The following is a 27,448-nucleotide window of genomic DNA, read 5'->3' as shown; positions in this document are numbered from 1 at the left end:
GATGAGTTCATGTTCTAATGAGAGGAGACCTGTTCCCCCCTTAGGCAGACTGGCACTTGGCCAGGGTGATAAAATAGCTGTGAAGTGGACAACAGTACCTGCATTGACCCGGAGGAGGGGCAGAGAACGTCCAGCAGCAGGAGGGGTTGTGTGGCAGCTTTGGCTGCTGCCAGTGGGCTCTCACTGTGGACCAGTGTCATTTTGTTCATTGTCATTGTTGAAGGAGAAGACCTGCAACAAGAAGAGGATGGACCAGCAGGAGAACCGCAAGCAGAGGATGACGATTTCCTTACAGCAACTGATTCAGATGACAGATTTGAGACCCTGGAACCTGAAACATTCCATGAAGGTAGAACACATTTTTGTGGTTTCAGGATAAAATACAATAGACAGTTTATAATTATAATTATTGAAATTTTTCCTAAATCCCTTTAAAACCAATATTTAACTTTTATCTAATTTTTTGAGTTGAAGGTTAAAGCTTCACTTAAAGTGACTTTTTTCCCTAAAGTAAATACATATCCTGATTTTGATTCAAAGCACTTTTAAGGGCAATTTAGAATATGTAAATTTCTTATACAAATAAAAATACTTCGGCAAACTACTTCTACAGCATTCTACTGCCTGGAATGCCATTTGTCTTATGAAATTCAAACAACTGATGAACAACAACTAATGATAATCTATCACAGGTTCTCATTCTAACATGAACTCTGCAACTGCAGTGGGTAGAACACAGTTCCTAGCTTCTGTACCAGGCATTGGCAAACGTTTTCCATAAATGTCCAGATAGTAAACATTTTAGGCTTTGCGAACCGTACAGGCCTCTGTTGTAGCCACTCAGCTCTGCTATGGTGCACAAAGCAGCCTCAGACTATACCTCAGTGGGTGAGTATGACTGTGTTTCTGTAAAAATTAATTTACAAAATCCTACACAGTACAGCTGGTAAAAGGTTGCAGGGACATTTTTAAAACATAAAAGTAATGAAAAAATAAAGTTGATTACTTCTCACAATATTTAATATGCTGGGAAATTAGAAGCCAGCAGCTCCTAATTTATGAGTGGATATATTTCTAAAAGTTTATATCCGTGCCTGTTATTTAGAGCAGGAAATGTACTTTCTCATAAAAATAATGTTATAAGAGATGGTTTGTATATAATGCATAATTTTCTGTGAAAAATGCAAACACAAAATGCTTTTGGACAAGTACATGATTTCAGCTCCATTATACATTGAAAATAGGCATTTATAAACTAGCTTTAGAACTTTAGTCCCTTAGTAATCATTTATGTCATGTTTTCTGTGGGAAAAAAAATGTTTCTCATTTCTGAGTAGGGATGCTGATAAGGTGACCACCACGTTTCCCTGCTGTCACGTGCTCCCTCCTGTTTTTGGCTAAGCCGGCTCAGCAGGAAGGCCAGTTGTCAGGATTTGGGTTTCTGTATGCTGCTTATACAACAGATTTCAGTTCAGATGTTCAAATAATCAGAAACATGAGGGATTTGATAATTTTAAGGTCAGGAGTTATAGGTTAGGGATAGAGGAAGCACTTCTGGGAAGTTCATAAATTGAAGAAACCTTATTTTCTGGCCTAATCTTTAATTGGGACATAGATTCAGTTTGAACTGAAAAGTTCTTTGTTGAAAGTCTTCAGACAATAAAATATTTACACTTTATAAATGTATTAAGTAAAATTAACAAAGGTCATTAGCATAATGAGGGTCATATGGTGGCGGCACTTATGCTAGGGGATGTGAGTTAAGTTACCAAAACCTTTACTGTTCAGCTCCCCAGAAGGATAAAGTGTCCTCCATTTTTCCTTTGTGTTCCCACCTGCAGACAATGTACATTTGTTCCAGAAAAGGCAGCACACATCTAGAAAATAGAACACTGTAGTGGAGTGCAAAGTGGACTAGAAATTAACACCTTTTCTAGGGCCAGCCTTTGTCACCGTGGTACTCTGTATAGATCGTCCTCTCTGTTCAGCCCGGGTTATGGTGTTTGTCAACCTGTGTGGTTGAGTGGGTCAATAAGAGAATGAGACATTTCGTTGATATGTCCATGTTTTATTTTAATAGTTATTTGCTCTTAAAATAAAATTAATGATAAGTGTAGATTCAGAATGTACATATACAGTATGTGTACATACTATTTTTATGAAAGTGGTAATGATCTAATCTTTTTTCAGAAACTGAGGATAGTTACCATGTGGAAGAGACAGGTGAGACATTAATTTAGTACTCTTCTTTCTTAATTAGAATGAGTCTCTTCCTTTAAAAGAGCACCGTAATATATCTATTATTTATTAATAACAATATATTTTAAATTATGTAATATATCTCATATGATAGACAATTAATAATGTCATAAATTTTATACTATATATATCTTTGCGAATATAGTTTTTAAGTTTTGAAGCCTATTTTCCGGGGATAAATTCCCAGTAGTGGGATTACTAGTTCAGAAGATAGAGTGGAAGTCAGTGAAAGGTCAAAATTGTGCTCGTCACCTGTGTCGCGCGCCCCTGCACAGGATGGGCGCGCTGCAGATGGATGCCCTCCTTTCAGCAGCCTGTGCTGTTGGCTGGTTTTTCCTTCAGTGCTGGAACAAATCACTCTCTCTGCTTGAGGACCTCATGAAATTGGTGGCTGGCATTTAGGACCTATACCTCATTAGCACCGTGTGTCTGTAAACACGGGAACTATAGTCCAAGTACAGGAGGAGCCCCAGAGGGAGCCCCCAGTATCGAGTCCAAGTGAGGACTGGGAACGTGGGCCTCGCCCAGGCTCGCTGTGCGCAGGCGTGTGCTGAGCAGGCGGGAGCTGTGCTCACCTGCTCTGCTCTCTCTGCATCTCTTGTTCGTATTTGCTGAGTGCAGTTTAATTTGCATATGCTAGATGAGGATATATAGCTCTACTGATTTAAAGTTAGATGATAAACCTGCTAATGACGGGAACTATCTTATTCATGTGTGTATTTGGCCCTGAGCACAGTTAATACCGATTTTTTTTCACGAGTGAACATGTTTGAACATCATTATGATTTGATTTTACATTTCTGTCATTACTAGAAATTGTGCTTTTCCAGTTTTGAATATCACATGTAATCCTTATTTGAAACATGTTTATAATTTCCTAATTATTTCCTAATTTATAGTTTCACAGGACTATAACCAGGATATGGAAGACATAATATATGAACAGGAAAATCCAGGTTTGTATACAATAAAATTATTAATGTGTTTCTCTTTGAGGCAGTGGCCAAGGCCATTTTGAACCAGGGTTAAGGTTCAAGTCACTTTGATTCAACACAGAGATCTCTTTATAATATTTTTAATAATTTTTGATTGCTGCGATATTTATAGAAATTTCTGAATATAGTTTAATATTACATGGGGAAATGAGGGGAAAAAGGAGCTGTGGTTTTCACAACCACCACTGGGATTTTGTTCTTTGTAAGTAGGATGTTGGAGAGAATATTTGGAAATTGAAGAGGCAGTATTATATATATAGTAGGGTCAGGCTGGAAACAAATCCTAGTTCTGTTCTTTTCTATATTTGCAATAGCAAATTACAGAACTGTCTTCAGCTTAAATTTTATTAAATAATAATATCTGTCTTACATGGTTATGAAGATTAGAATGAATGTATGAATCTTTTATAAGGGTGTCTGGTTATGGAACGGTTTGGTTTTTTCATGTTTGGCAAAGGTATATATTTTTTCTTTTTAGATTCCAGTGAACCAGTAGTAGATGATGAGAGACTGCACCATGATGCAGGTATCAGATGGACATTTTCGGTAGATTTTAAATGTTACTTAAGGTTTTTCACTTGCAATGCTGTATTTTCATAGTGATTTTTCTTTCAGTGGAGTCAAAGATGTAATTTTAATACCTAATACAAAACTTCCTGTCTCATAACAAAATTAGAGCACTAGAAGAATATCAGGCTTTCATATTTTTACCTCATCTTCCAGTGCCTTTGTAACAAAACAGGACTTTAAATCCTAACACTACTTTTGTATATCTTGCTCTGTGCCATTTTGAGGAATTTTTATGAAAATAATTGACCTTTTTTTTAGTTGTGTTTGGCCAGAGGCATTTACTACTGACTGTGCAGATGTTAATGTTTAAAGGAATAGAACTCTGTGTTTGAGATTGTTTTTTGTTGCTGTTTGTATTTTTGTTGTTGTTTTCAGCTAAGCAGTTACACAGAATGACTCATTTAATACTAATTTTGCCTTTATTCTCTCTTTTTGTAGATGATTTAGCACACCAACACTATGAGGAACAAGGTTTGGAAATGTTTAACTTTAAGCCACCTACTTATTTTAAAATATACCCACAGTATGATTATAAAGTATGGGAAATTATATCTTAAGTTATAAATATCATAACTTAGAACCATCCAAATGAATGGTAGTTTTCAAAGAATTCACTTGGGGAGATTGTTTACCTATTCCAGTGGTTCTGCCATTGCTTAAATCATTTCTTAAATCCTTTACAAGTTGCCTTAGGAGGCAGTTACAAATTTTCTAGAACGCTGATCTCATTATTTTGTAGTCATCTCTCTGTTTTGACTAAAACATGCATAAACAGCTACTTTAGTCAGAGGTTAACTCCTCTGAGTGTTTCTGCAGGTTAATCCCACTCTCAAAGATGACTGATTTGCCACTTTCGGGAAGGTTAAGAATTGGATGTCAGACTTAAAGGCCATGGAGAAGATCTTTCTGGCGAATTGGTGACATGAGTATCATCCAGTTCAGATTTAGGAAATTGTAACTCCTCTTGTGTCCATCTTATGCACTATTTTACTGAACTCCGTGAAGTAGATTATAGTTTCCCTGCTTCCCAGATGAGAGAAATAAGGTTCAAAGAACATAAATAGTTTGCCCCGGATTGTATGACTAAGTAATGATAAAGCCAATGATGTATCCTTTTTATTTGAATTATATTCAGTGATGACTCTGTAGAAAAAGAGAAGACAATTCATAACTGTGTGTATAAAAAAAGAAGAGTGAAGAAATGCATCATGATTGAGATGAATATCTATGTTCTGGGTGGCTCTAGGGACTGAAATTCAAATTTGTGTAATGTAGGATCCTTATTTTCAAGAAGTTTTTAGTCTTGTGACAGCAGGTGAATTGCAGTTGAAGAAAATTAAGAAAGGCTGCATGTAGACCTGATGTGCTGATCTATTGAGAGTATGTATTTAAGACTAGGGACCCTACCAAGATCCTCATCCCTTGTGGCTGTTTCTAATCAGGTATAAATGATACCATTGGAAGAATCCCGGATTGTGTCTTTAGGTACTAATATTTTTATAAGAAGTTAAGTTGGCCACTGAGATTGTATTAGATTTTCTTTCCAGTCTTGAATTTGAAGGAGAAAATAGAAATTTAGAAATTAAAAATTGCAGATAGAGGTGAGATTTAAGATACTTTTCTCATTTCTGCCAATTACTGTAGTGTTTTTCTAAATATGCTAGAAAGATCACGTTTGGAACATAATTTGCAGACTAATTCTAGAGGAATTTAAAATCAAACTTGTAAAATTAGATACCCTGCTCAAAAGGACATTGTAAAAATAAATGTTTTCATAGTCAGAGAGTATCATAATAAATGTCGTTTCACTTGCTAACAAACAGTAATAAATATGACCTAAAGGGTCATCACGACTTGGTAAGATACTTTGGATTAGCTTGCTGTAGAACATAAACTTTTTCAAACAAAATAAATTTAATAGAACAGGATTATTCACTATGTGCAGGAGCCTTTGTGGAAAGTTAGGAACCAGACTAGGGAAGCCACGTGACTGTCACAGAAGTGGAGCTGTAGGTAGGATGAAAACAAGCGTATTTCAGTGGGAGAACAGAGTATATTCTGTGTTAAACTCCCAACTGGAGAACCTAGAAATATACAGTTTGGCAGAACCATAGCAGGAACCAGCTTTCCACATCAAAAATATCCTGGAAAGCATCAGGCCTACCTCAGACAGACCTGGAAGGTGACAGCAGAGTCTTACTATCTAATTGATATATTTATTCATACACTACATATTTATTTACTACCTTGTGTTCCAAACATTAGGACACTGGAGCAGTTCTACTGAAGAACACACACATGGTCCGTGTTCTCATGGACCTGATATTTTAGGAGGGACATAGAAATTAAATAATTTCAGTGTAGTATTCAATTACAGTTGTGATAAGTGCTGGTGAGAACAAGTACAGTGTGTAACAAGAGTATGTAATAAGGAAACCCTACGTAGTCTGTGGATGAGGCAAGACCTCCTGAAGTTTGAGCCAAAGCAGTGGAGGAAGCAAGGGGAGAGATGGCTGGGCAGTTGTGAGAGGAGACACGTGGGCTTGAGGTGGCTAGGTCGTCCGGGTCCAGAGGATGTCTTCGGTGAGGTCAAGGCTTTCATCTTCACCTTAGGGCACTATGCAAGGGTGCTACAAAATAGGATTGAAATTTGCATTTTAATCTGATTGCATTCCAATCAGATTGCACTTTGAAAAGATTGATCAGTCTGACATGTAACAAATAGATGGGAGAGAGACAAGAGTAGATCTGGGGAAACTGGTTAGGTTACTGTAGTCATCCAAATCTGATCTTTCCCTGAGTGACATCCCTGTCAAATGAGGAGCCCAAAGAGATAAGTTTCTAGAAAGGGAAGCTAGTAGTGTCCTGTGCTACCAAGAGAAAGGTGTGATAAGTGCCAAAAATGTGCCCGTGACCTGGGACTGCAGTGGCCCCACTACAATGGACAGAAGTTGTACAGAGATGATCACAGTTTAAACTGGTGGAAGGAAGAGGACAGAGATGAGAAATATTGAGAAGGTAAGATTGACAGGCTTGCTGTGTGGGTGTAGCTTGGCAGAGAGAGCAGGTGCCAGGAAGCATGTCCACTCTGCTGGCCTCTCCAGCTCAGAGGTCAGGCTGCTTTTGTCCTAAAACAGGAGAGACTGGAGGACAGGAATGGGGCAGTAGGTCATACGTCCACTTCCATACATTTTGGTAGATTTCTTTGAGACGTTCAAGAGGAGAGATTAAATAAGCCACTTGGTGGCATTTGGCTATCAGAAGAGAAGTCTAACTTGTGGTTTTAAGTGCACGAATCTTCAGTATACACATGGTCATTGGAACGAAACTCCAAGATCACTTAAGGAGAGAGGATCGGGGAACAAGAGGAGGTTCTATGGCTGGACTTTGAAGAAAGCCAGTATTTAATGCCTACTAAGAAACGGATGAAGTGCTGAGAAAGATGGAGAAGGAGAAATAAAAGACTGGAAGGGAGTACAGCACAGGGGCAGTAGTGTTTGGAAGAAGGCATGTTGCTAAGAGCTCTAATAGGGAAAGGGCTGGAAAGTGTCCGTCAGATTAAAGGGTGCTCACTAGTGGTCTCATCAGAGCCTTTGCAGGGAGGTGGTTGGGCCAGAAGACAGATGCGAGTGTGTTGAGGAGGGGAAGTGAGGAGATGAGACATCAAACACCCACGACTCTTTGAAGAATTACATTGAGAAATGCAGGAGAGAGGGTGAGGGGAAGTAGGCTCAGGAAAGGCGAGTGGTGGTTTTTGAAGTCTATGGAGGTGTGAGCATATTTAATGCTGACGCCGCTCGGATGACAGAGGGAGCACACATTCACTGCTCCTTCGCCTTCCAAATGCTCCCAAAAGACAAAACAATATATTAAAAAATGGTCCCTGGCTGTGCCCAATACTGAGAATAATGTCAGAAAGATAGTAGGTCCTCAAAAATGTTTCTTTATTAAATGGATAAGAAAAATTTATGAACATGCTGGGAAAATAAGAAAGTTTGTTCATAGTGTACCAGAAAATTGGAGGCATTTTGGAAGATCAGGTTGCCTGAGAAAGCTGCGACCCCTTGGGCACGGAAGACACGCCTCTCCCGCAGCAGAACAGAGGAGACGCACTGAGCCCTGTGCCCATGAATGAAAGGAGAACGGGGTGCTGGGCCTGGGCAGGGTGGCGAATCCAGGGCTTGCCAGCCAACCTCTAGTTCTCAGGCTGGCAGCGAGGGCGATTGCCTCCAGGTTCGAGATCTCAGAATTGCTCCCTAGACATAGTCGGGACTCTACCTGGTGAGAACTGGCATCCAGGGTGATTAGCAGAATAGACCTTCAGCTAACTCAAAACCTCCACCACAGACACGAAAACTTTAAAAAAGAAATTCATTGTTGCCTGGGAGTAAACAAATTGTTGAATCCTGGTAACAAGTGGTCGGGAAGGAACTTGTTTTCCCCATTCTATAGGATGAAAGCATTTGAAATTGCCCATCTCCTGTGGCTAAAAAGTGGCTGACCTGGAATTTGAATTCAGGTCTGTTTCATTCGAGCTGCTCAAACTCTTCCCCAGCCTGCTCTGCCATCTGTGTTTCCCAGTGAGAGCCCCACAGGCTCAAAGATCAATAAGACATCGTCTCTGCCCTTGAAATGTGTTGTCAATTTTTGTGTTATAATGAAAGTTACGCAGTGCTAAAGCATTATTTTTTCTGTTTCTTTTATAGTATATGAACCTTCAGAAAATGAAGGGATAGAAATTTCAGGTGAGTTTTTTCTGGAAGTGGGTGTTTCCTGCAAGTCATCCCCCTTATATATGTTAAAACTCTTAAAACTCAGAGAACAAAGAAGAGATGTAATAAGAAATGAAAGACCATTTTCACGTCACCAGGAAAGTAATTGAGTATCATCAGTACATTTATTCCCTATTTACAGTGCAGGTTTCATGTCACAGGAATAATGTCACCATATTTGGTACACTCTTTGAATATAATATAGAAATTAAAATTGATATTCTAGTGTGATTACTCCTGACTCTCTCTATAAGAAGACCCAGTCTAAAAAGAGCCAAATTTAGATATTTGAGTAGTATGAGTTAATTTAGGGGTCTGAGTCGAGGCAAGTTAATGTAAGATGTGTTTGCTTTTTTTTAGATAGTGTTGTAGAAGATTCAAACATAACCTCAGAAGGTAAGTTAATTTTACAGCGATAGTTTTACTTTCCATATTAAGCATGGGTTCATTTATTTAACAAGTACTTATTCAGCACTTCTTTTGCAGTCTGAACAGTGCTCAGGAGCTAAGTGTATGAGAGGGAGAAAGGCAGGCAGAATTCCTGGGTGCATCGGGGCTAATGTTCTCGTGGCCACATAGATGATAAAGTGATTTAGCGATTGAGAAAAGCACAGTGACGGCAATAAAAACAGGATACTGAGTAGAAAGTAACTGATGAGGTACACAGGGCTCCCATCAGGAGGGGGAAGTGACCACCTCTGAGGAGGTGACCTGGTGAGAAGGGGTTAGCCGTGGGCAGAGATGGGTTGAAAGTTGGGTCCTTTATGTTATTCAGCTTAAAAAAAAGATTTTTTTTTAAGTGAAGGGATGGTTTCTGAAAAATACAAATAGTTGCATACATTAAATAGTGGGGCTTCAATGCAATTTAGATTTATGTAGTTCTTAACAGTTTACACGATTCATCACATATGTTATTTCAGTTGTTCCTCATGGTAGACACTGAGGAGGAGGTGGGGCAGAGACTTTTGTACAAAGAACTGAAACTGGAGCGAGGTCAGGTTTCTCCAGGCTCCATGGCTGTAAGTGGCTGAGCCTGGGCTGTGACCCAGGATTGGGACCTGAAGTTGACCGTGGGAAATGTGTGCTTTCATAGAAGCTGGCTGCCACTGGGAGCATGGAACGGGGAATTTTGCTCATAAAATTACTCCTAGGATCCATTTATGAGAGGCTAATTGTCAGTTTTAGATTAAATGTTACTGCTTTTGAGCTAGGTTGGACAGACTGGATAATGGTACAATTAACTGAAATGGGGAAAGACAGATATGGAGGGAATGGAGGAGAATTCTTGTCTACCTAGCTGCCAGGAGCCACCCCTGCACAGGGGCCGTGGGCCCACTGGGTGCAAGCAGGATTCATCTCCATGGAGTGGGGCTGGGCTCTCTATGAGGAGATGGGCTGAGGAATATAGCTGAGTCTATATTTTTATTCACTGAGAATCAGAAAATAGAAACCCAAAATCCCTGGGAAGAACTTCATCCAAACCACCCCACATATGTTTTATACAAAAGAACTAACATCATAATATGTAATTTGGCCCTGCCTTTCTTGGATTAGAAATAGTTTTTTCCTCTATCATCTCAGTTTAAGACATAGGGGCCCTGGGCTGTGCACTTTCAGCCCAACCTGAAGTTTCTGTGCTGGGCTCCTGAAGCAGCCGAGTGGACAGTGAGGGACAGCTTGTCATCGTCACATACCCACAGCCTCCTCTTCCCTCATCCTCCCTTATCTTTCCTGGTTGCATCAATAGACAACTTGGATTCCCAAACCAGAAATGTGGGAGTCATTGTTGAGTCCTCTTCTACCTCTGCTTCTGCAGCTAATCCCAAGTCCTGTCAATGGACTCCCTAAAGGTTTCTCAAGTCAGTTCTTTCTTCTGTGCCTCTAGTGCTAGTGCTGTGGCTCAGTCCTCCTTGTCTTCTTGCAGCACAGCAGCAGCCTTGCCTCATGCTTACCCCTTCAAATTCATTGTTCAAAAGTACCGATCTCACTGTCCAATCTCAAGTTGGCTTAAGCAATAAAGCATTGAGGACAGATTAGTCAGGGCCTTGCAGGGCCCACTAAAGAATTTGGATTATATTCTAGTTACAGTGAGAATTTACTTAAGCGAGATAGGGCATGATCTGATTTATGTTTCAAAGAACTACTTCCACTTCTAGTTTGAGAATGAATAGGACGGAGCAAGAATGGAACAGAGGACAACCCTGTTAGGAAATGACTGTGTATTGATCCAGGGAAGTGATCGTGGTGGCCTAGAGTGAGATCATGGCAATTGGAATGGAGGGGGAGTGTTGAAATTGAGATTATTTTAGAATTAAAATGGACAGGACTTTTTGATGGTTGTGAAGCAAAGAGGAGGCATAAAGGGAGCCTTTGGCTTGGTTTGAGTAGCTGTGGGTTGACTGGGCCATTTACTGAGGAGAAGAAAACTAGGATGTGAAAGAAACTGGTTTAGGGGAGAAAATCAAAGATTTCCTTATTAGGCATGTTAAGTTTGGATGTTATATGAGATATCCAAGTGAGGTATCAAGTAGAAAGATGGATATGCCAATTTGAACTAGTTGGTGAGATCTGAGATGGATATGAACGTTTGGGAGCCATCATCGTGAAGATGGTGTTAAATCCATGGAAACTGATGTGATCATTTTGGGGATGAGTGCAGAGAGAGTAGACAGGGCATCCCGGGACAGAGCTGTAAGGACCCCCAACATTGTGATGTTGGCTAGAGGATGAACAACCAGTGTCCGGAGGAAAACCAGTAGAGAAGAATGTGTCAAAAGGATAACAGACTGTTCCATGCTCCCAGCAGCCCAGGAATTTCAGGAAGGAAAAGTATTTGGTTGTGTTTGGCAACATGGAGCTGTTTCAGCAAATTGGTGGTAGTGATGTCCACACTGAATGAAGTGGGTTCAGAAGTCCTAGAATAAGAAAAGGTAGGCTGTATAAATAAAATAGGTAACGCTTTGGGGTTGTGCTGATATAATCAATTAGCTATTTCCTTTTTAAAAATCCTCTTATTACATCGTATACGAAAATAAATTTCAGATGGATGAGTTTGTTGAATGTATGTTTTTTCAGAATAAAATTAGTTGAAAATTTAATTTAACCTGAGATGATAATAAGGCCTTTTTAGTATAACATCAGTGATGTTAATAACAACATTTTTGTACCTAAAATGAGAAAAGAAATTCTGAGAAAAAATATTAGCAAAGTTGGTAAAATGCTAATATCTCTAAATTATTAAGAATCAAATAAACAGGCAGACCTTTTAGCAAGCCAGTCACAACACAGAAAGCTATGGAACAGTCACCATACTGCCACTGTAAGAAGGAAATATGCCAGAATAATAACAGTGCTTAGAGGGAATATGTGTGGATTTTTCTTCTGTTTTCTTTTTACTTCTATGTGAATATTTCTAAATATTCTATTTTGATCATGTGTCATTTTTATACTTAGAAGCAAATTAATGCAAGAAGAAAAATGATTAAAATAGCTACATAAATATTTTGAGTTTTAGAAAGTACTATTAAAAAAACTCCTTGTCATCAAAACCTCTAACAGTTCTTAAGGAGCAAAAGGAAAGCTGATATAATCTTATCTCTAGATTAAGGTAATGTTAAATGGGTTGTTTCATTTGAAGATATTAATATGTGTTGTAATTTCATAGAGCAGATCAGATCAGTATGTCTTTATTTCATTGGGTGGTGATGTCTGTAGTCTCTTCACTTGTAATTGGGTTGAAGCAGCCAAGAAAAAGACAAGATGTTAAAAGTTCACATCCACATCTTTGACTAGTCTTAAATATGTTGCCTTGAATATTATTTTTCAAGAACAGCTTTTTTAAGGATAGTGTTTCATTTTAAGATTCTATTTCAATTTAATTTTCATGAGTTTTATTAATGTTAAAACTAGGATTATCAGGTAAAAATTTTTCAAGTAGAAACTCTAAAAAAGAAACAAGATTCTTCAAGTGTCTTTCCTCAGCTCTCTTATCAGTGTGATGCAAAATTGTGGTGAAAACCTAGATTTTAGTCCTTATCTCCTTTGTTAGTTTTGAGGTTAGTGAGGCAAGTAGTGTTGTGTAAAGCCTGTTGTGCGAAACAGTTGAGAAATAAACAACATTTTGCTAATATAATAATAATAAGTGGTAGCTTATTCTTTGTTATGACAGTGTAAAAATCTTGTGTTTTTATGGTAATTGCAATTGAATTTTTTTAAAAGTCTATAAAAATAATCTCCATTAACTTAAATACTGGCAGTCTGTATTTTAAATGCTGGTCACAATATGTAATGGATTGTAACCTTATTATTTATTCTAGAAGCAAGGGTTCCCCCAGCAGAGGAACAGCAGGAAACACCAGGTATGATGTTTTGTTAGATGCATTGTATTTTCTTTCCTCTTTTGCTATTTTAAAAATGCTGTTGCCATTAACAGTAGCTTTATAATCTATGAAGGGCAAAAATCTTGAGAGAAGGAATAACTGTACCTAAATTTAAAAAGAAAATTTTCTGTGTTTTGATCAGTTATGCCAAAGTAACGGAAAATACACGTCAGATTCCGTCTAGTGCATGTGTGCTGAGCTGGAATTTGAAGAGTATTAATGGTCAAAGTACCATATGATTTTGCCATTTTAGATGGTGGTAGTAACAGAAGTTACTCCCCGCTCCCTTCTTGATTGACAGGCCATGCATGTGATGGAGTCAGAATTGCCTTAGGGTGAAAGTTGAATAGTACATAAATGGTGCCATTACCCCTCCTCCTCCCCACCTCCTGCCTTCCTTGAGAGCATCATTAGAGGGCTTGTCAGTACCCCGTGGTCTTTCCTTTCAGCCCACTACATTAAACCTACTTCCCTACGTTGCTGCACCTGTTCCCTCTTTTCATCAGTGAATTTAAAGAATGGAAAAAGCATTTCAGCCAAGGCCTGTGCTTTCAGGTGCATTTTCGAGATGACATAAACTATGCCTGCAGCCAGAAATTACTGTATAAGCCTCCTGTTATTGAAATGGGAAAGAATGTTCCATTATGAGAGGATTTTCAATATCCTGCTTCTTTCCTGTGTGCATTTCTTCTTGTTTCTGTGTTTTATTTTCATTGTGTGTGTGTGTGTGTGTGTGTGTGTGTGTGTCATACTTATTGGTTCAATCTTTGCTCATATTTTTCACCTTATGCTTAATTTGGATTTTGTGGCAGTGATGTGCATAATTATTATTGGTTTTGTTAGAAACTATTATGCTGGCCAAAATTGATTGAATACTAAATGTTGAGAAAAGGAAGGATCAAGGAATATTTTTAGTTATGCTTCAGCTTCAACTTGTCTTTGCTTATTTTGCGAATGGGATGTTTTAGGTTTCAACAGTTGTCATACCGTGTACATTTATAATAAAAGTATGCAGAAACAAATTCTTAAGAGATCTGAATTGTTGGTATTATAATATGAATGAGAAAAGGAATTCAGGGAGAAATTGATTTTACATGATGATTACCGGGCAGTAATGTGTATTTTGTGCTTAGAAAAGCTGGATAGAGCAGGGGGAGTTGGTGTTTCTGCTTTTGCTAGTGTCCTCTTCATTGTCGAGTGATGCTTCACAGAGTACCCTGTTTCTCTCTTGAAGAGGTAGACCAGGTTACAAAATTAGCATTTTGATAACTGTTCCATTCCTTTAAAGATTATTTTATAAGTATTTCTAAAAATAATGAGTTTCTACAACATTAATATTTTTCTAGTTATAGTTCATATTTTTTAATGCTTACCTAACTTTTGTGAAGTTATGAAAGATAATATTTTCTGACCAAATAATCTCTGTGCTTTTATTTGAATGTTTTATAAACCCAGTCCAATAATTTCTTTGGAACATAAATATAAAATACCAGATGATTGGGGTGATGAAACAAGGTGCTTTTTTAGATGAGATGTTTAATAACCAAAGCACATAAAAATGAAGATTTGATTAGAGTGCATAGTTCCTTACACATAGTAAACTCCTAGTAAATGTTGGTCGTGGCTATTATTGTTTAGTAATTAATTAGCCTGATCTTTGAGGTGGATAAAGAGAAGCTAAATTCTGAAAGACCTGATCAAGAAGTTGTAACCTGTAACTTGGTATTCATAAAAATGTGATTGATCCACTGCATAGTTGTAATTTGACCTTGCCAAAAGAGAATGTAAGGCTGAGAGTCAGCGATAGTTATTTTTAACCATTGCCCTTGGTTTGCTTATTTCTTATAAGTTTTATTCATAACGCATATTATATTTTTTATAATTCAATCATGTGAAGTTATAATATTCACAAACATGTTTTAGTGATATTTTTGTACAGTAAGTTGACTGCTTTTGTAATGGTGTTTAATTATGTATTGTATCTGATTGCAGAAACTTCAGGAACATTGATCATAGGGCCCTTCTCCTTACTACCTTTTAATCTTTAAAATTATTTTATTCAGTGGAAAACTCAAATTGAGGATTTCTGCAAAATGCTGGATATTAGTACACATTTTCCTGGACCTCAGAACCTAATTGATTATTAATTTGCCTTCCCTGATCACTCTAAGGCTAGGGTACACAGTCTTAATATTCCTTTTAAAGTTCATAGTAACATATTTACTGGTCTGCTAATTCCATGGAGTATTATCACCGTCATATCAAGCCACAAAGTAGGGGACAGTGAATGCTAACATTTATTTAGCATTATGTAGGCGCTTTTCTAAGTACATTCCACAGATTAATCTTTATCAGTTCCAGTACCCCAAGAGGTAGACATGCAGTTATTTCCATTTTACAGATGAGAATTCTGAGGCACAGCAGGCCTCAAAACTAACCAGTAGTGGAATTGGGATTGATCCTTGCTTTCCAGCTCCAGAGTCCACACTCTTAGCTGCTATTTTCCAGCACATTTTAAATAAATGAAAGCCTAAGAGCTGATGAGAGTTTTGAGAGTCGTGTCGATATGATGGAATCAGAGATGTCATGTTCTTTGGCATCTTTCCCTTAATCTACCTTAATGCATCATTTAGGACTCAGTAATGTTGAAGATTTAAGTATGATTTATTGTAGAAAAGTAAATTGTCCAATAGTTTAAAATTTGTTCTTTTATATTTATAAATTTATATGTGCTTTGCAGATGTAGAAGGTCCATCTCAAGAATTGATCATTCTGATATTAGAAGTCAATCATTTTGAGTGCCAGATTTTTTAAAATGGATTTGGAATCCCTACTCCTTTAGCAGATTTTCACGTTTCTCCTCAAATTCATACTCTTACTTGAAATCATACAGTATATTTCTAGCAATTTGGCATTATAGCGCAAATTGAATGGTTTATGAAGGAATCATTTAAGATATTCATCGGAGTAAAGTTTTCTGCCAAGCAGTACTTAAGGCTGTATGACTAACTGGGTCTATTAACTGTTTTTCTGTCATACCATGCCAGAAAAAAAAAAGTTAATTTTATGTTTTCAGAATGGAGACATATGAGCATCATAGTTTCTGGGTGATTCTGCTGCTCCTCTCTCTTTGAAAATGAAAATGACACTGGCAGCTCATCCCACTGTTGAATGGCAGTGGTAGTGGTTTCATTCCACCACGTCCTTCCAGAACCTTTTCCCAGGCCCTCCTGTCACCCAGTCGTTTCTCACACTCATCAGAAAGGCCCATCACCAGTTCGAGGCTGGTAGCACTAGAGGTCTGAGGCAAGAACTTGGCTTTATGTTCTTAGCAGCTAACGTTTAATCAGTGCTTAATATGCATTGATTATTGATTTATTCAAAATTTATTGAACAATTGTTTTGGTACAGCCTCTGCACTGGCCAATGAAGCTAGGCCATCAGCAGTGTGGTCCCTGCCCTGGATTAGTTCCTAGTTCACTTCTCAACGGTGGTGACAGGGCACACAGAGGGAGGGGTAATTCCCCAGCTTGAGAACAGGTGGCACAGAGAGTGAGTCAGGATTCCTGTGAGTCACTGTGCTAGTTTTAGCTGAGTTTTGAGGCGCTGATAGAAGTCACAGGAGCTGGCAGGTGGGGGCAAAGGAACTAGTGCTTACTGAACAAAGACCAAGACGGCGCACCTTGCGGGGTGTGAGAAGACAAGGTGGGAAAGAAGATGGGCGTCTCTTCTTGGAGTATCTTACATACCAGGTTTAAATGTTTGGATCAGGGCCTAAAAGTGACGGAAAGCCACTGAAAAAGTCCAAGCAGAGGAGTCCCATGATCCAATCCAGATTTGAAGGAGGTAGAGACTAGTAAGGAATAACACAGCTGCGTCGATCGAAGCCAGGAATGGTGGCTGCAGCGGGACTGTGGTAGAATGGATGGAAAGGAGGCATCGATTTCCTGGCATTTGGAGTTGCGAATAATTTGCTGGGAGAGGGGAGGAGTCGAGGATCATTCCTGTGTTTCTGGCTTGAGTCCTTGTGAGAGAGTGGTGGAACTTAATGAAGATGCAGAAGGCAGGAGAGACGGGCCTGGTTTTGGAGACGTCATTTGCACCTTAGTGAAGCACTTCTGAGTAGAGCCTTCTTTAAATATTTAAGAGCATATATTTATTTGTGTTGTTGTAAATTGCAACTGAACTTTGAGTTCATTTATACTTTGAATAATTTTCTATTGTCTAAAGAGTAGCCTTGTTTGTTTTTGAATCTAATGTAAATAGAAGCACATACACACACTCTTATTTTTGTGACTGGTTTCTGTTATTTGATGTCACGTTTGTGAGTTTCATCTACCTTGTTAAAGATAGTAATTTGGTCTTATTCATTACTATTTTTTATGAATATAAATTTTTATCCATTCTTCTGTTAATTGGATGTAGTGATTTTTCCCAGTTTTTGGCTATTATGAATATTCTTGTATGTGCCTTTTGGTGGATATAAGCACTCATTTCTGTTGGATACATGAAGGTATACATATCATATCTAGTTTCTCCACATTAGCACTGACAATTCTGCTTAAGTAAAAATCTTTGGTAATACACTCATGCACACCATAGCTAGCTAGATAACTAGATAGGTAGGTAGGTAAGTAGGTAGATAGATATTGATAGAAAAGAAAGAAGGAAGGAAATATCAAAATCCAGCTTTAGACATGTCACAATTTGGCTGGCCCTTATGTGCACAGCTCCTTTTCTAATCTAATTGTAACATAAATCTAATGCGTGGCAGTAAAACATATCAGATACTAAAGTCTGGAATGAGAAGGTATTTGTAAAAAGTTTGATAGGAATGAATTTTACTTCTTTTAAGATACTATATACTTACCAACCATTTATACTTGTATTATCAACATTAAACATTGAAATAAAATTATTAAACGAACATATTTTAAATATAACTTACAGTGCCCACTTGTTCTTTGAAAATCCTTTCTGTATTTATTTTTCAAATACCATACTAGATTTCTGTTGGTTTCTTTTTAATACAGTGAAAACATTGATAGGAGAAAGAAATTTAATGCATGTGTTCTGAAACAATTGAGATTTTTCAATTCAGTTGTGATTCTCAGGTGTTCTAAAGAACCTCAGGGTTTCATCATCAGCACTGAAGTAATCCCCAGGGACTTCTCTGAGTAGTTAATTATTCTGTTACCAAGTTGTCTTTAAAAACAAAGAAAAAAAAAATACACCCAAAAGCATTTACTTTAGTTGGTGGGTTTTTTTAAAAAGTAGAGGGGAGATGAAGCAGTTCCACAGTCTTTGTCTGGTTGGTCCTTTAATTTAGATTTCCCCTTATTTTTGCAGATACTTAAAGCTTCAAAAAGACTGCCCCTACTACCACAGGAGGACCAGCCTAACCATACGCTCCAAAAGATGGCTGTGATAGATCTTGTGAAGTAATTACTGAGCAAATCAAGATCTTTGGGAATGAACACTAAAGATATTTTCAATGAACTTAGTCCACTGGCATTTTTTTTTTTCCTTTTAGAAACAAAAATTACATGTAATGTTACATTCCTGCATGTCCTTTTTTGATAGCATTAGTGGATCCATTGGATTTTTTTTTTTTTTGTTAAGAGCTTTTAGTCTTACCTGCATTTATGTATGTTTTTCTGACAATAGTTAATTCTATTGATGATATAGCAGCAATTGTCTTGGCAGGGTTTTAATATATTATTAGTAGTTAACACTAACTATGTTGGACTGACTTATGTAAACTCTGTGTTAAACATGATTAAAAAGCCACTAAGATTTAGCACTCTTAAAAACACTAAGAGAGGTTATCATTAGCTGTGAAGGTTTGAGATGTATATATCTGCACTGATACTCTTATCAAAAATTTCTATATTAGCTTTGAGTATTCAGGTTAAAACTCAAATTTTGAGATTTTTTTGTAGCTTTTAGCTGGTTAAGTAGAAAAAATTTAATATTTGGATGGAAGTTGTAAATTATCATTAATTTATTTTTCAAAATGAGGGAGAAAAACTACAATTCCTAGTTAGGACATAAGGAAAAAGAATGGCCAGCTATATCATACAAAAACGCTTTTTGGCACCTTGAATTGACCATACAATAACCGTAGTCCATTCAATATTTGCTTAAATTTTTAGAGAATCTATATGCATTGCTGATGCATAACTTAAACGTTGTTCTGCCTTTGGCTAGATAAGTAATGCCCTCACAGAACTTAGAGACTACGCAGCTCTTACTAGATAAAGTCAATAATGCTTCTGGTTGGGTTGATTTAGCATGTGTGAAAGTGCTCACAGAGCCAGATGCCTGCTGCTGTTTCACAATGGACGAGCCTTTTCCTTTCTACACTGAAGACTTTTTTCTTTTTTTAATGTGATTTATTTTGGCTCAGAAATAGTTGCTGTGATGAAAATATTCCTTTGTTAGAAAAGAAGGTAGCTACAACATCATTTTGAAAGAATTATGAGCTATAAAAAAAAAGTCATAAGAAGTGGTTTTATTTATGTGTTAGGGTAGCTAATGATTATGTTAACATTATTTTAAGATAAGGTGATTTTTTTTTTCATGCTTTTAGAGTTAAAATCAAAGAGATTTTATATTTTTATCATTATAGATCATAGTTACAATGTAGTGAGTTTTGCATGTTGACTCAATGTGTAATGACACCTGAAATAAGAAGTTGGTAAGAAAAGCAATAATTTTCTAAAGCTGTGATATGAATGATACAGAGTTGATACCCGAATTATAATAAAGCTCTTCATATTGTGAATTATAGAACACTACTTTTTATAAAGTCATTATTTTTTTAGGGAAATTTAGGAGTGACATAGAACTGATGAGTGAGTAAAATAAGTCTTACTGGATTTTTGTATATAATCACCTCTAGAACTCTGGAAATCGAGACTTCATATATATACTGTTTAATTACAGATATCTGAATGAATAAGCCTTGTCTTTACAAATATGTACCAAATCGGGCAACATCAATGGATTTTCTAAAAATAATGTTAATGGCTTCCGTTTAATGTTGTTTGAGTGCAATAAAATGCAGAAGAATTCTTCATATTGTCATTATTTTGAAGTATATTAAATATTTTGAATTTTGTTGAATAACAAAATCAGTTCAGTTTATACTTACTGGTATTTTAGAAGATTATGGGATTTTGATGACTAAAATCACAAAGGAATACCTTCAACCCCTTTTCTTAATGTATTTCTAATAGATAATGCTCATTTATTTTAACATTTACTATTATGCTGTATTGCTGGGGTGGGGAGGTAGGGAAGGGGAGACGGCAGGATTAAAATGAAATAGTCACTGCACCTAGATGTTTTGACTATTTCCTGGTGAACACCCTCCCCCACTTTTTAAAAATCCTCCATGGCCTTTGTACCATGAGGACATTAACTTCATCGTGAGTGGATGGAAGGGAATGAAGGGTATCGAAGTTTCTCTTTCTTCTCTTCTGTTTCCTATCTTCATTCTCTGGACAGAAAAGGAGAACTAGATAAGAAAGAAAGAAGCTTCTGGGGTTCTAGAAAGGGTAGTTTTCACCTCCAGCATGTCCAGAAGAAATAGTGAAAAGGAAGACTTTAAGGTTAAGCGGACCGACTTTCATTGAACGCACCTGCTCTGCTGAGAACTTTGCATGTGTCTGGCAGTTGAGTTTTATCAGCAGATGGGTGTTATTCCTGCTTGCAGACAAGAAAACCGAGGGTCAGAGAGGCAGAAACGCTGCTGGCCTGTGGTTGCATGCTAGTGTTCTGAAGTGACTACTTGGGTAGCAGGTGCAAGGTGGAAGCAGCTGGAGGGAGGTCAAAGAGCGGACAGGAGGCCACTTAGGAAACTAACTGGTGATAGGCAATGGTCGTATGGCCTGAGCTAAGGAAATGCTAGCAGAGAGGTAGAGAAGGAAATGGAAAGATGTGACCTGAAGCCTGGGTGACCTGGGTGCTCAGGGAGAAAGCCAAGTCCTGAGTCTGGGTGTTGGGGAATGAACAGATGCCTGTGTGGTGAGGCATTTGGAAGGACAAATAGGCCTTGGTGGAAATTAGCTTTGAACGTATGTCGGGTCGTACGAGAACTGCTAAGTAGGCAAAATTAGCACAGTAGCTGCAACATAATAGCGTACAGTATATCTAAACTCACAAAAGTGATTTTTTCCAATGGTTGCACATGACAGTTTTTAAAAGGTCAAGATCCTATTATTTTTAGTAAGGTTTTCCTTGTTTTCATAAAATAATGTTGAAAGGGAGGAAAAGATGAACATTAGTACAGATAAAGAATGTGTAACATCTTTTTTTTTTTTTTTTTTTTTTTTAGTATGTGAGTATTTAAACACTAAATATGAATTACAAGTGAGCTTGTACTTTTGTAATTTCCAGTGGTGGGCTGAGCATAGAGTTCCTTTTAATTAATGGACTGCCCATCACTGGGATATACAGAGTGTGACTGAAGTAGTGTTGTTATGGAGTGCGGCCTCTGAAATTGGTCTTATTTGTTCTGTAACCCTGGACAAGATTCTTTAGCCTCTCTGTGCCTTAGTTTCCTTATCTGTAAAATCATAACCACTGCTTATTTCCATGAGAAGGTTAAATGGGATGATCTGCGTTAAGTGCTTAGAACAGTGCCAGGCATACAGTAAGTACTCAATAAGTCGTTTTCCTCTTTGGCACAGTGAGTTCCATATGAGGTCTGTCAGAGAAGTATAGGTACAGAGAATAAAGGAAAGCAAAGTAACATGTTATTATTAGCTGTGCAGAATGCTACTGAGGTAAGGTGAACCTCATAGATGACTTCTTTACCTAAGCTACATTTAAGCACTGAAAACCAGAGAGGCTGAAACGCCTACTCTGTTTTTTCTCCATATCCAAACATGAGTCTCAGAACTCAGCTTGTTGACGTGTGGTGAGAGACAGAAGGGGACACAAGAATAAGATTTTTTACCCCAGTGCCTGGAGTGGTCTGGGTGAGGCTTTCTCAGGTCACCCCATCCACACCCGAGGTATTTCATGGAAGGAGGAAGAAAGATGGCGGCTCTTGTCTCTGAGAGCATGTCCAGCCACAGTCACCTTCCATGTTCCTGGAAGGAAGTGAATCCAAAGGACATGGGGAGACCTGGCCAGAGCCCTTCCACATTGGGATCAGCACTTTCTACTTCTGTTTGGATGTGACCAATTCAAACCACTCCTCCTTCCTTATTTTCCCCCCAGTGTGGGAAGATCTGTGGAGAGCCCAAAACTTAACCTTCATCAGTACCACACACCTGTTCTATCTAGTTAGGTTAGAGACTTGCATTTTGTGCTTGGTTTTTCAAATCACAATAGCCCTGAGCTATTGTGGAGGATGTATAGGGGTGCGGTCTTCCTGCAGGTACTGCTCATCCCACTAGAAAGAGAGCTCCTTCAGGACTGAGATTTTTGATGCTTTTCTTCATTGCTCTATGTGTCCCTGATGTCTACAAGAGTGCCAGGTAGATATTAGGTGCTTAGTTAATATTTCCTGAGTGAATGGTATTGAATGGTCTAGTTTAGCCACCTAACCTTATGACAAGGAGGTTATAGTTAATAAGATCAGAAGTTCTAGAACATTCAGCAGAGATCTACAAGGCCTCTTCTCCCCCCTCCCCCCCAATGTCCTGTGTACTTCTTGCAGCACTGCCCAGGAAGTATGTGCAGTCAACTTTATAAAACCTACTCTTTGCAAAAGTCAAGACCTGCATTTCTCTGTCTCTTCATTTTTCTTTTAAGAAAGGTACAGAGTGATATAGTGGAAAGAACATATGCTTTGGAGTCGTGTAAACTGCTGGCATTGATAGCTTTGGGCACTCTAATTTCTCAGCCTCAATGTTTTCCTTTGCACAAAGAGGGAGAATAGACCTTCGCCACAGGGCAAGAGGACAGGTGAATCCATAAGCAACGTGCTTAGCATTAATCCTCGCACACTAGAGTTCAGAGTTTTTTCCTCTTATCTAGGGTCTCAAAGGAATGAAAACACTTGACCTATTAAAAAATAACCCTTCCCTGCATCAAAACCTGCCTCATTTATTTTTCACCTCCACAAATTGAAATGCTTTATATGAATGAATGTGGGAAATTTGAGACTGGTAAATTGAGTGATCTGTGTCAAAGTACCCTTGACTGCATCTGTGAGTACACCCATACCCTCCTGCCTGCTGTGGGGAATGGACAGTCTATCATTTTTTATCCATTTCCCAAATTCTGTCTCATCTGCACACCAATACATACATGTACACACATGTTCCTAGAAATACCCTAAGACTGGATAAGTATCTACCGGGACTAAAATCAACTGGTCTACCTTGAAAATTAACTAGATCCTAATCTACATTAAACAGTAGGCCTGATATGAAATTACAGGTGCAGAAATGAGGTCATGAACGCATACTCAGGCCATATACTGTTGTTTTCCATGTGAGGGGTGGATGTTCTTTGACGGGTCCAGGCTACTGGTGGGTTTCACTATGCTCGGTATCCCCATTTGTGGGAGTGACACTGACTGTGGCTAACTTAGTATGAGGTTGACTTGGGCAGGCTCATGGGCTGCTCAGCATGTGAGCTAATGGTGCACATCTGGGTTACGGTGCCGGCTCCCCAGTGGATCATCTGTGTATGTGCAAAGTCCTGAGAGTAGTGAAACTAATCATGTAGTGGGTCAGGCTGCATTCCTTTAAAGCACACAATGGCTATTGCAATGGCTAAGCAGTCTTGTGGTTTTAGGAGACAAAAATATTAAACAAGTTTTGATGATGGCGTCTCCCTACCCTGTTTTGCCCTTATACCCATAGAGATGCTTGGAGTTGGTGGACATCACCCACTTCAGCTCTCTTATCTTATAGGTGAGGAACATGTAGTCTGGTGCCTGATACCTAATCATTGTTTAGTGACTGTATATGCCCATGAGCCTAAATCTTGATATTTTCTAATGAATTTCATATGTAAAGAATTCAGGGTTTAGGAAAATTGAATTGTATGCCCAGAAATATTTTTCTTAACTTATATTTATCTGGATTCATTTAAATATAGTCCTATATTTTGAGTTATTGGATGGTGACTTGCACAGTACTTATTGTGTCTTATCTTCAATTTTCAGAAGTGAATAAGAAAAGAGATGATGCAGAACAAAAAGAAAAAGGTGAGATTGTTGAATAAACAGCCTTTAAAATATACACAGGAAAAAGTCATCACATCATCCACAAATGATAACATGATGATTTTATTTTATATCACTAGTTAAATTGCCACTGTGTTTATTATTTCAATGATTTTTTAAACAAACATTTATTAACGTTCTACACAAACATTAAGAGCTGAGGCTCAGAGAGAGATTGCCTGGCTTTTAATCCTAGTTTGGCCGTTCACTATGTGCGTATCCTTGGGAGAATTGCTTAACCTTTGTGCCTCAGTTTCCTCTTCTGTAATATATGAATAATAAGAGTTACACCTTCAGAAGGCTGTGTTTCTACAATAACAATTAAAAGAAAATATATGTAAAGTTCTTAAAGCAATGTCTAGCCCAGTGAACACTCTTGGGAAAAATTGAATATTACTTATTGTTAATATGTTGATAATTGTGCTAGATATTGGGACCCAAAGATTACTAGGACATATTATCTTTTTTCAGTGAACTCCAAATTGTTGGAAAGAAAGTCACACAAACAGCCATACAGGAAAAATTATCTCTGCTTTCCAGAAGTTTATTTAATAACTCAGTAGTTCAACTCTCATAGAGGTTCCTAAACTCACTCAGAGTGAGGAACTATTTTTAATGTTAAAAACTCACATCGGTGATCATAGAATAGTGGTTACACTTTTAGTTATTAGTTGAATGATACAATATTTAATGACCAAACATTATTACAATTGCAGGAATGCCTTTAATTTTTAGTGATGAAAGCAGTAATGCATTTGAAAAAGTGTAGTATATGTGATATGTAAGACCTTACTTAGTGTGTAAATAATACTTGGTGAGCACATGGAGTTGCCGGCCTTTGGCTGTAATTTCACAGCCCACAGGTTGAGAACTAGGCATTTAGTTTATGCAATTTTTTTTTCCCGACTAATTGTTCTTAATTTTTGTCAAACTAATACAAGGATATAGTTTAAAAAGTCAAGACTTAGGATGAAAAATGGCAATTCTCTACCCTGCTACTCCCTGTCCCTGAGTCCCACTCACTAACTTTCTTATAGCTGTTTCATTTTAGTACTTAACCTATGCATTTCTAAATAACTTGTTAATTCTGTAATTTTCTCCTCAATATTGGAAACTATTGGTTGACTTTGTTTTATAGATGACTGGGATTAGCTCACTCTCTGCTGCCTTACCTCCCCCGTCTTCCAGTATATTCATGACATGGCTCTAACAGGTAGTGATAAATGCCTAGAGTGAAACAAAGCTGGAAGGAGCATATCAGCAGCTCCTGACACAGCTGATCATTTCCTCTACTTTATACTCTCCCTTCACTGGGCTTGCTGGACACCACCTTCTCTTGGTTTTTCTCCTACTCTCTACTGTTACTTTATCTACACATACTCCCTTGATGATCTCATCTAATTTCATGGCTTTAAATATCTCTATGCTAAAGATTACCATATTTGCCCGCAGCCTGCGTCTCTTCCCTGAGCTCCAGGCTGGTATGTCCAGCTGTCTACCTGGTGTCTACCTGATGACCTCAATTGGATGTCTAATGGTCACTTCAAACTTAACAGCTGTAAAACTGAGCTCATGATCTTCCCCTCTGCAAATGCTCTCCTCCACTAGCCTTCTCTTTCATGCCTCGCTGTTACTCCATAACAGACCCAGCAGCCCTCCTTCACAATTTATTGAGGAGCCAGCTGCTTCCTGCCTCCTTCACCCACTACCCCCAGGTCCAGGCCACCACCGTCTCTTGCCTGGGTTATTCCAGTAACCTGCCCAAGTGGTCTTTCTGCTTCCACCTTTGGGCCCCATAATCTTTCTCAGTGCACTAGTCACAGTGACCCATTTAAAACCTGAGTCAAATCAGTTTGCTCAGATCCCTCCAGCATTTTCCTGTCTTCCTCAGAGTAAAAACAAAGTCCTTTGCAGAGGTTCAAAGCCTCACACAATCTGTTCTCTCTTCTTCCTCTTTACTGGTGTCCACTGCAGCCTCCTGTCCTATGACTCTCTCCTTTGCTCCCTCTGCTCCAGCTGCACTGGCTTCCATGCCAGGCACACATGGGATGCAGGGCCTTTGCACTGGCTGCCTGCTGCAGGCTCAATGTTCTTCCCCCAGAATCTACATGGCTTGCCGCTTTAGTCTCTGCTCAGCTGTTACCCTCTCACTCAGCCTCCTTGACCCTGGTCTTATTTAAGATTATAACCCATAACACCCCATATCCTATTTCTTTGCTTTATCTTCTTCATGGCACTATCACCATGTGATATATATGGTAGTTTAATTCTTTAGTGTTTATTGTCTGACCCTCCCAGTGGAATGAAGATTCTGTGAAGACATTTGTATTTGTTGTGATCACTGCTGTATCCCCTGGGCCTAGAACTGTGCTTGGCTCCCAGGAGGCAGTCAGTAAATGTTTGCAAATGGATTTCCATTATTTTTTAACTAAAAAGGATTAATATCAAAAGACATCAGAGGCTCCATAAAACTAAAACTGTAGCAGCAGGAACCAGAACCCACATGGAACTCCTAGTATGGAAGTCTGTGGGAGATACCAAACTTAAGTGGGTCATACTGGGCTGAGGAGACTCTTCTGTCGTATTCCTAAAGAAACCAGAACGATTAATGTGTTTAAACTCAACAGGCACAAGGAATCATCGTACCCACCCTATGTGGAATACAGAACTAATAAGGAAAAGAAAATCTTTATTTAAAAACATGTTGGGTCGGCCCTGCGGCTCACTCAGGAGAGTGCGGCGCTAGTAGCGCTGAGGCCACGGGTTCGGATCCTATATAGGGATGGCCGGTGCACTCACTGGCTGAGTGTGGTGCGGACAACACCGTGCTGAGGGTTGCGATCCCCTTACCAGTCCAGAAAAAAAAAAAAAGAAAAACATGTTAACCTTCAATTTCTTCATCCAGAAATAGGGGTAATGACTCTTATGCCTCACGGGGTATATGTCATAGAAGAAGGATAAAATAAAAATAATGTCTGTAAATAATAAATGCAATCTGCTGCTATTATTATTATCCAAATCTCAGTCTATCAGTGTTATTACCCAAATATCTGACTTTAGGTTGCTCTGATTAGCAATTAAATGAGTTTATTTGGAGATCTAGCGTAGGTATGTCAATTTTTAAATTTTGCTAAAACAGGACTTTTTAACAAATCCACATCTATGATCAAAATCAATTACAAAAGCAAAAGTATTTTTAGCCCCAAAAGTATGACACATAATTTAAGAATAAAAGACAGGTTTTTTAATTGAATAAATTTTGTCTTACGAAAGAAATCACTA

The 27,448-nt window shown here is 38.2% G+C and overlaps 1 protein-coding gene across 8 annotated transcripts in view; it reads left to right on the top strand.

The window, feature by feature from the left end:
- Positions 1–27,448, top strand: part of ASPH (aspartate beta-hydroxylase) — a 222,123-nt gene that overhangs the window by 72,610 nt on the left and 122,065 nt on the right. For 7 of the 8 annotated variants that reach the window (XM_063079431.1, XM_063079429.1, XM_063079425.1 and 4 more), the window contains 9 exons: positions 224–349; positions 2,191–2,223; positions 3,159–3,215; positions 3,733–3,780; positions 4,263–4,295; positions 8,531–8,569; positions 8,957–8,992; positions 12,913–12,954; positions 24,107–24,148. In XM_063079431.1, the coding sequence (XP_062935501.1) occupies positions 224–349; positions 2,191–2,223; positions 3,159–3,215; positions 3,733–3,780; positions 4,263–4,295; positions 8,531–8,569; positions 8,957–8,992; positions 12,913–12,954; positions 24,107–24,148 (456 nt within the window). The remainder of the gene's footprint in view (positions 1–223; positions 350–2,190; positions 2,224–3,158; positions 3,216–3,732; positions 3,781–4,262; positions 4,296–8,530; positions 8,570–8,956; positions 8,993–12,912; positions 12,955–24,106; positions 24,149–27,448) is intronic. The other variant, XM_063079426.1, reaches the window with a different exon arrangement.

The sequence above is a fragment of the Cynocephalus volans genome, chromosome 15 (genome assembly GCF_027409185.1).
Source record: "Cynocephalus volans isolate mCynVol1 chromosome 15, mCynVol1.pri, whole genome shotgun sequence".
NCBI lineage: Eukaryota > Metazoa > Chordata > Mammalia > Dermoptera > Cynocephalidae > Cynocephalus > Cynocephalus volans.
This window is presented reverse-complemented; position numbering and strand designations above follow the sequence as displayed.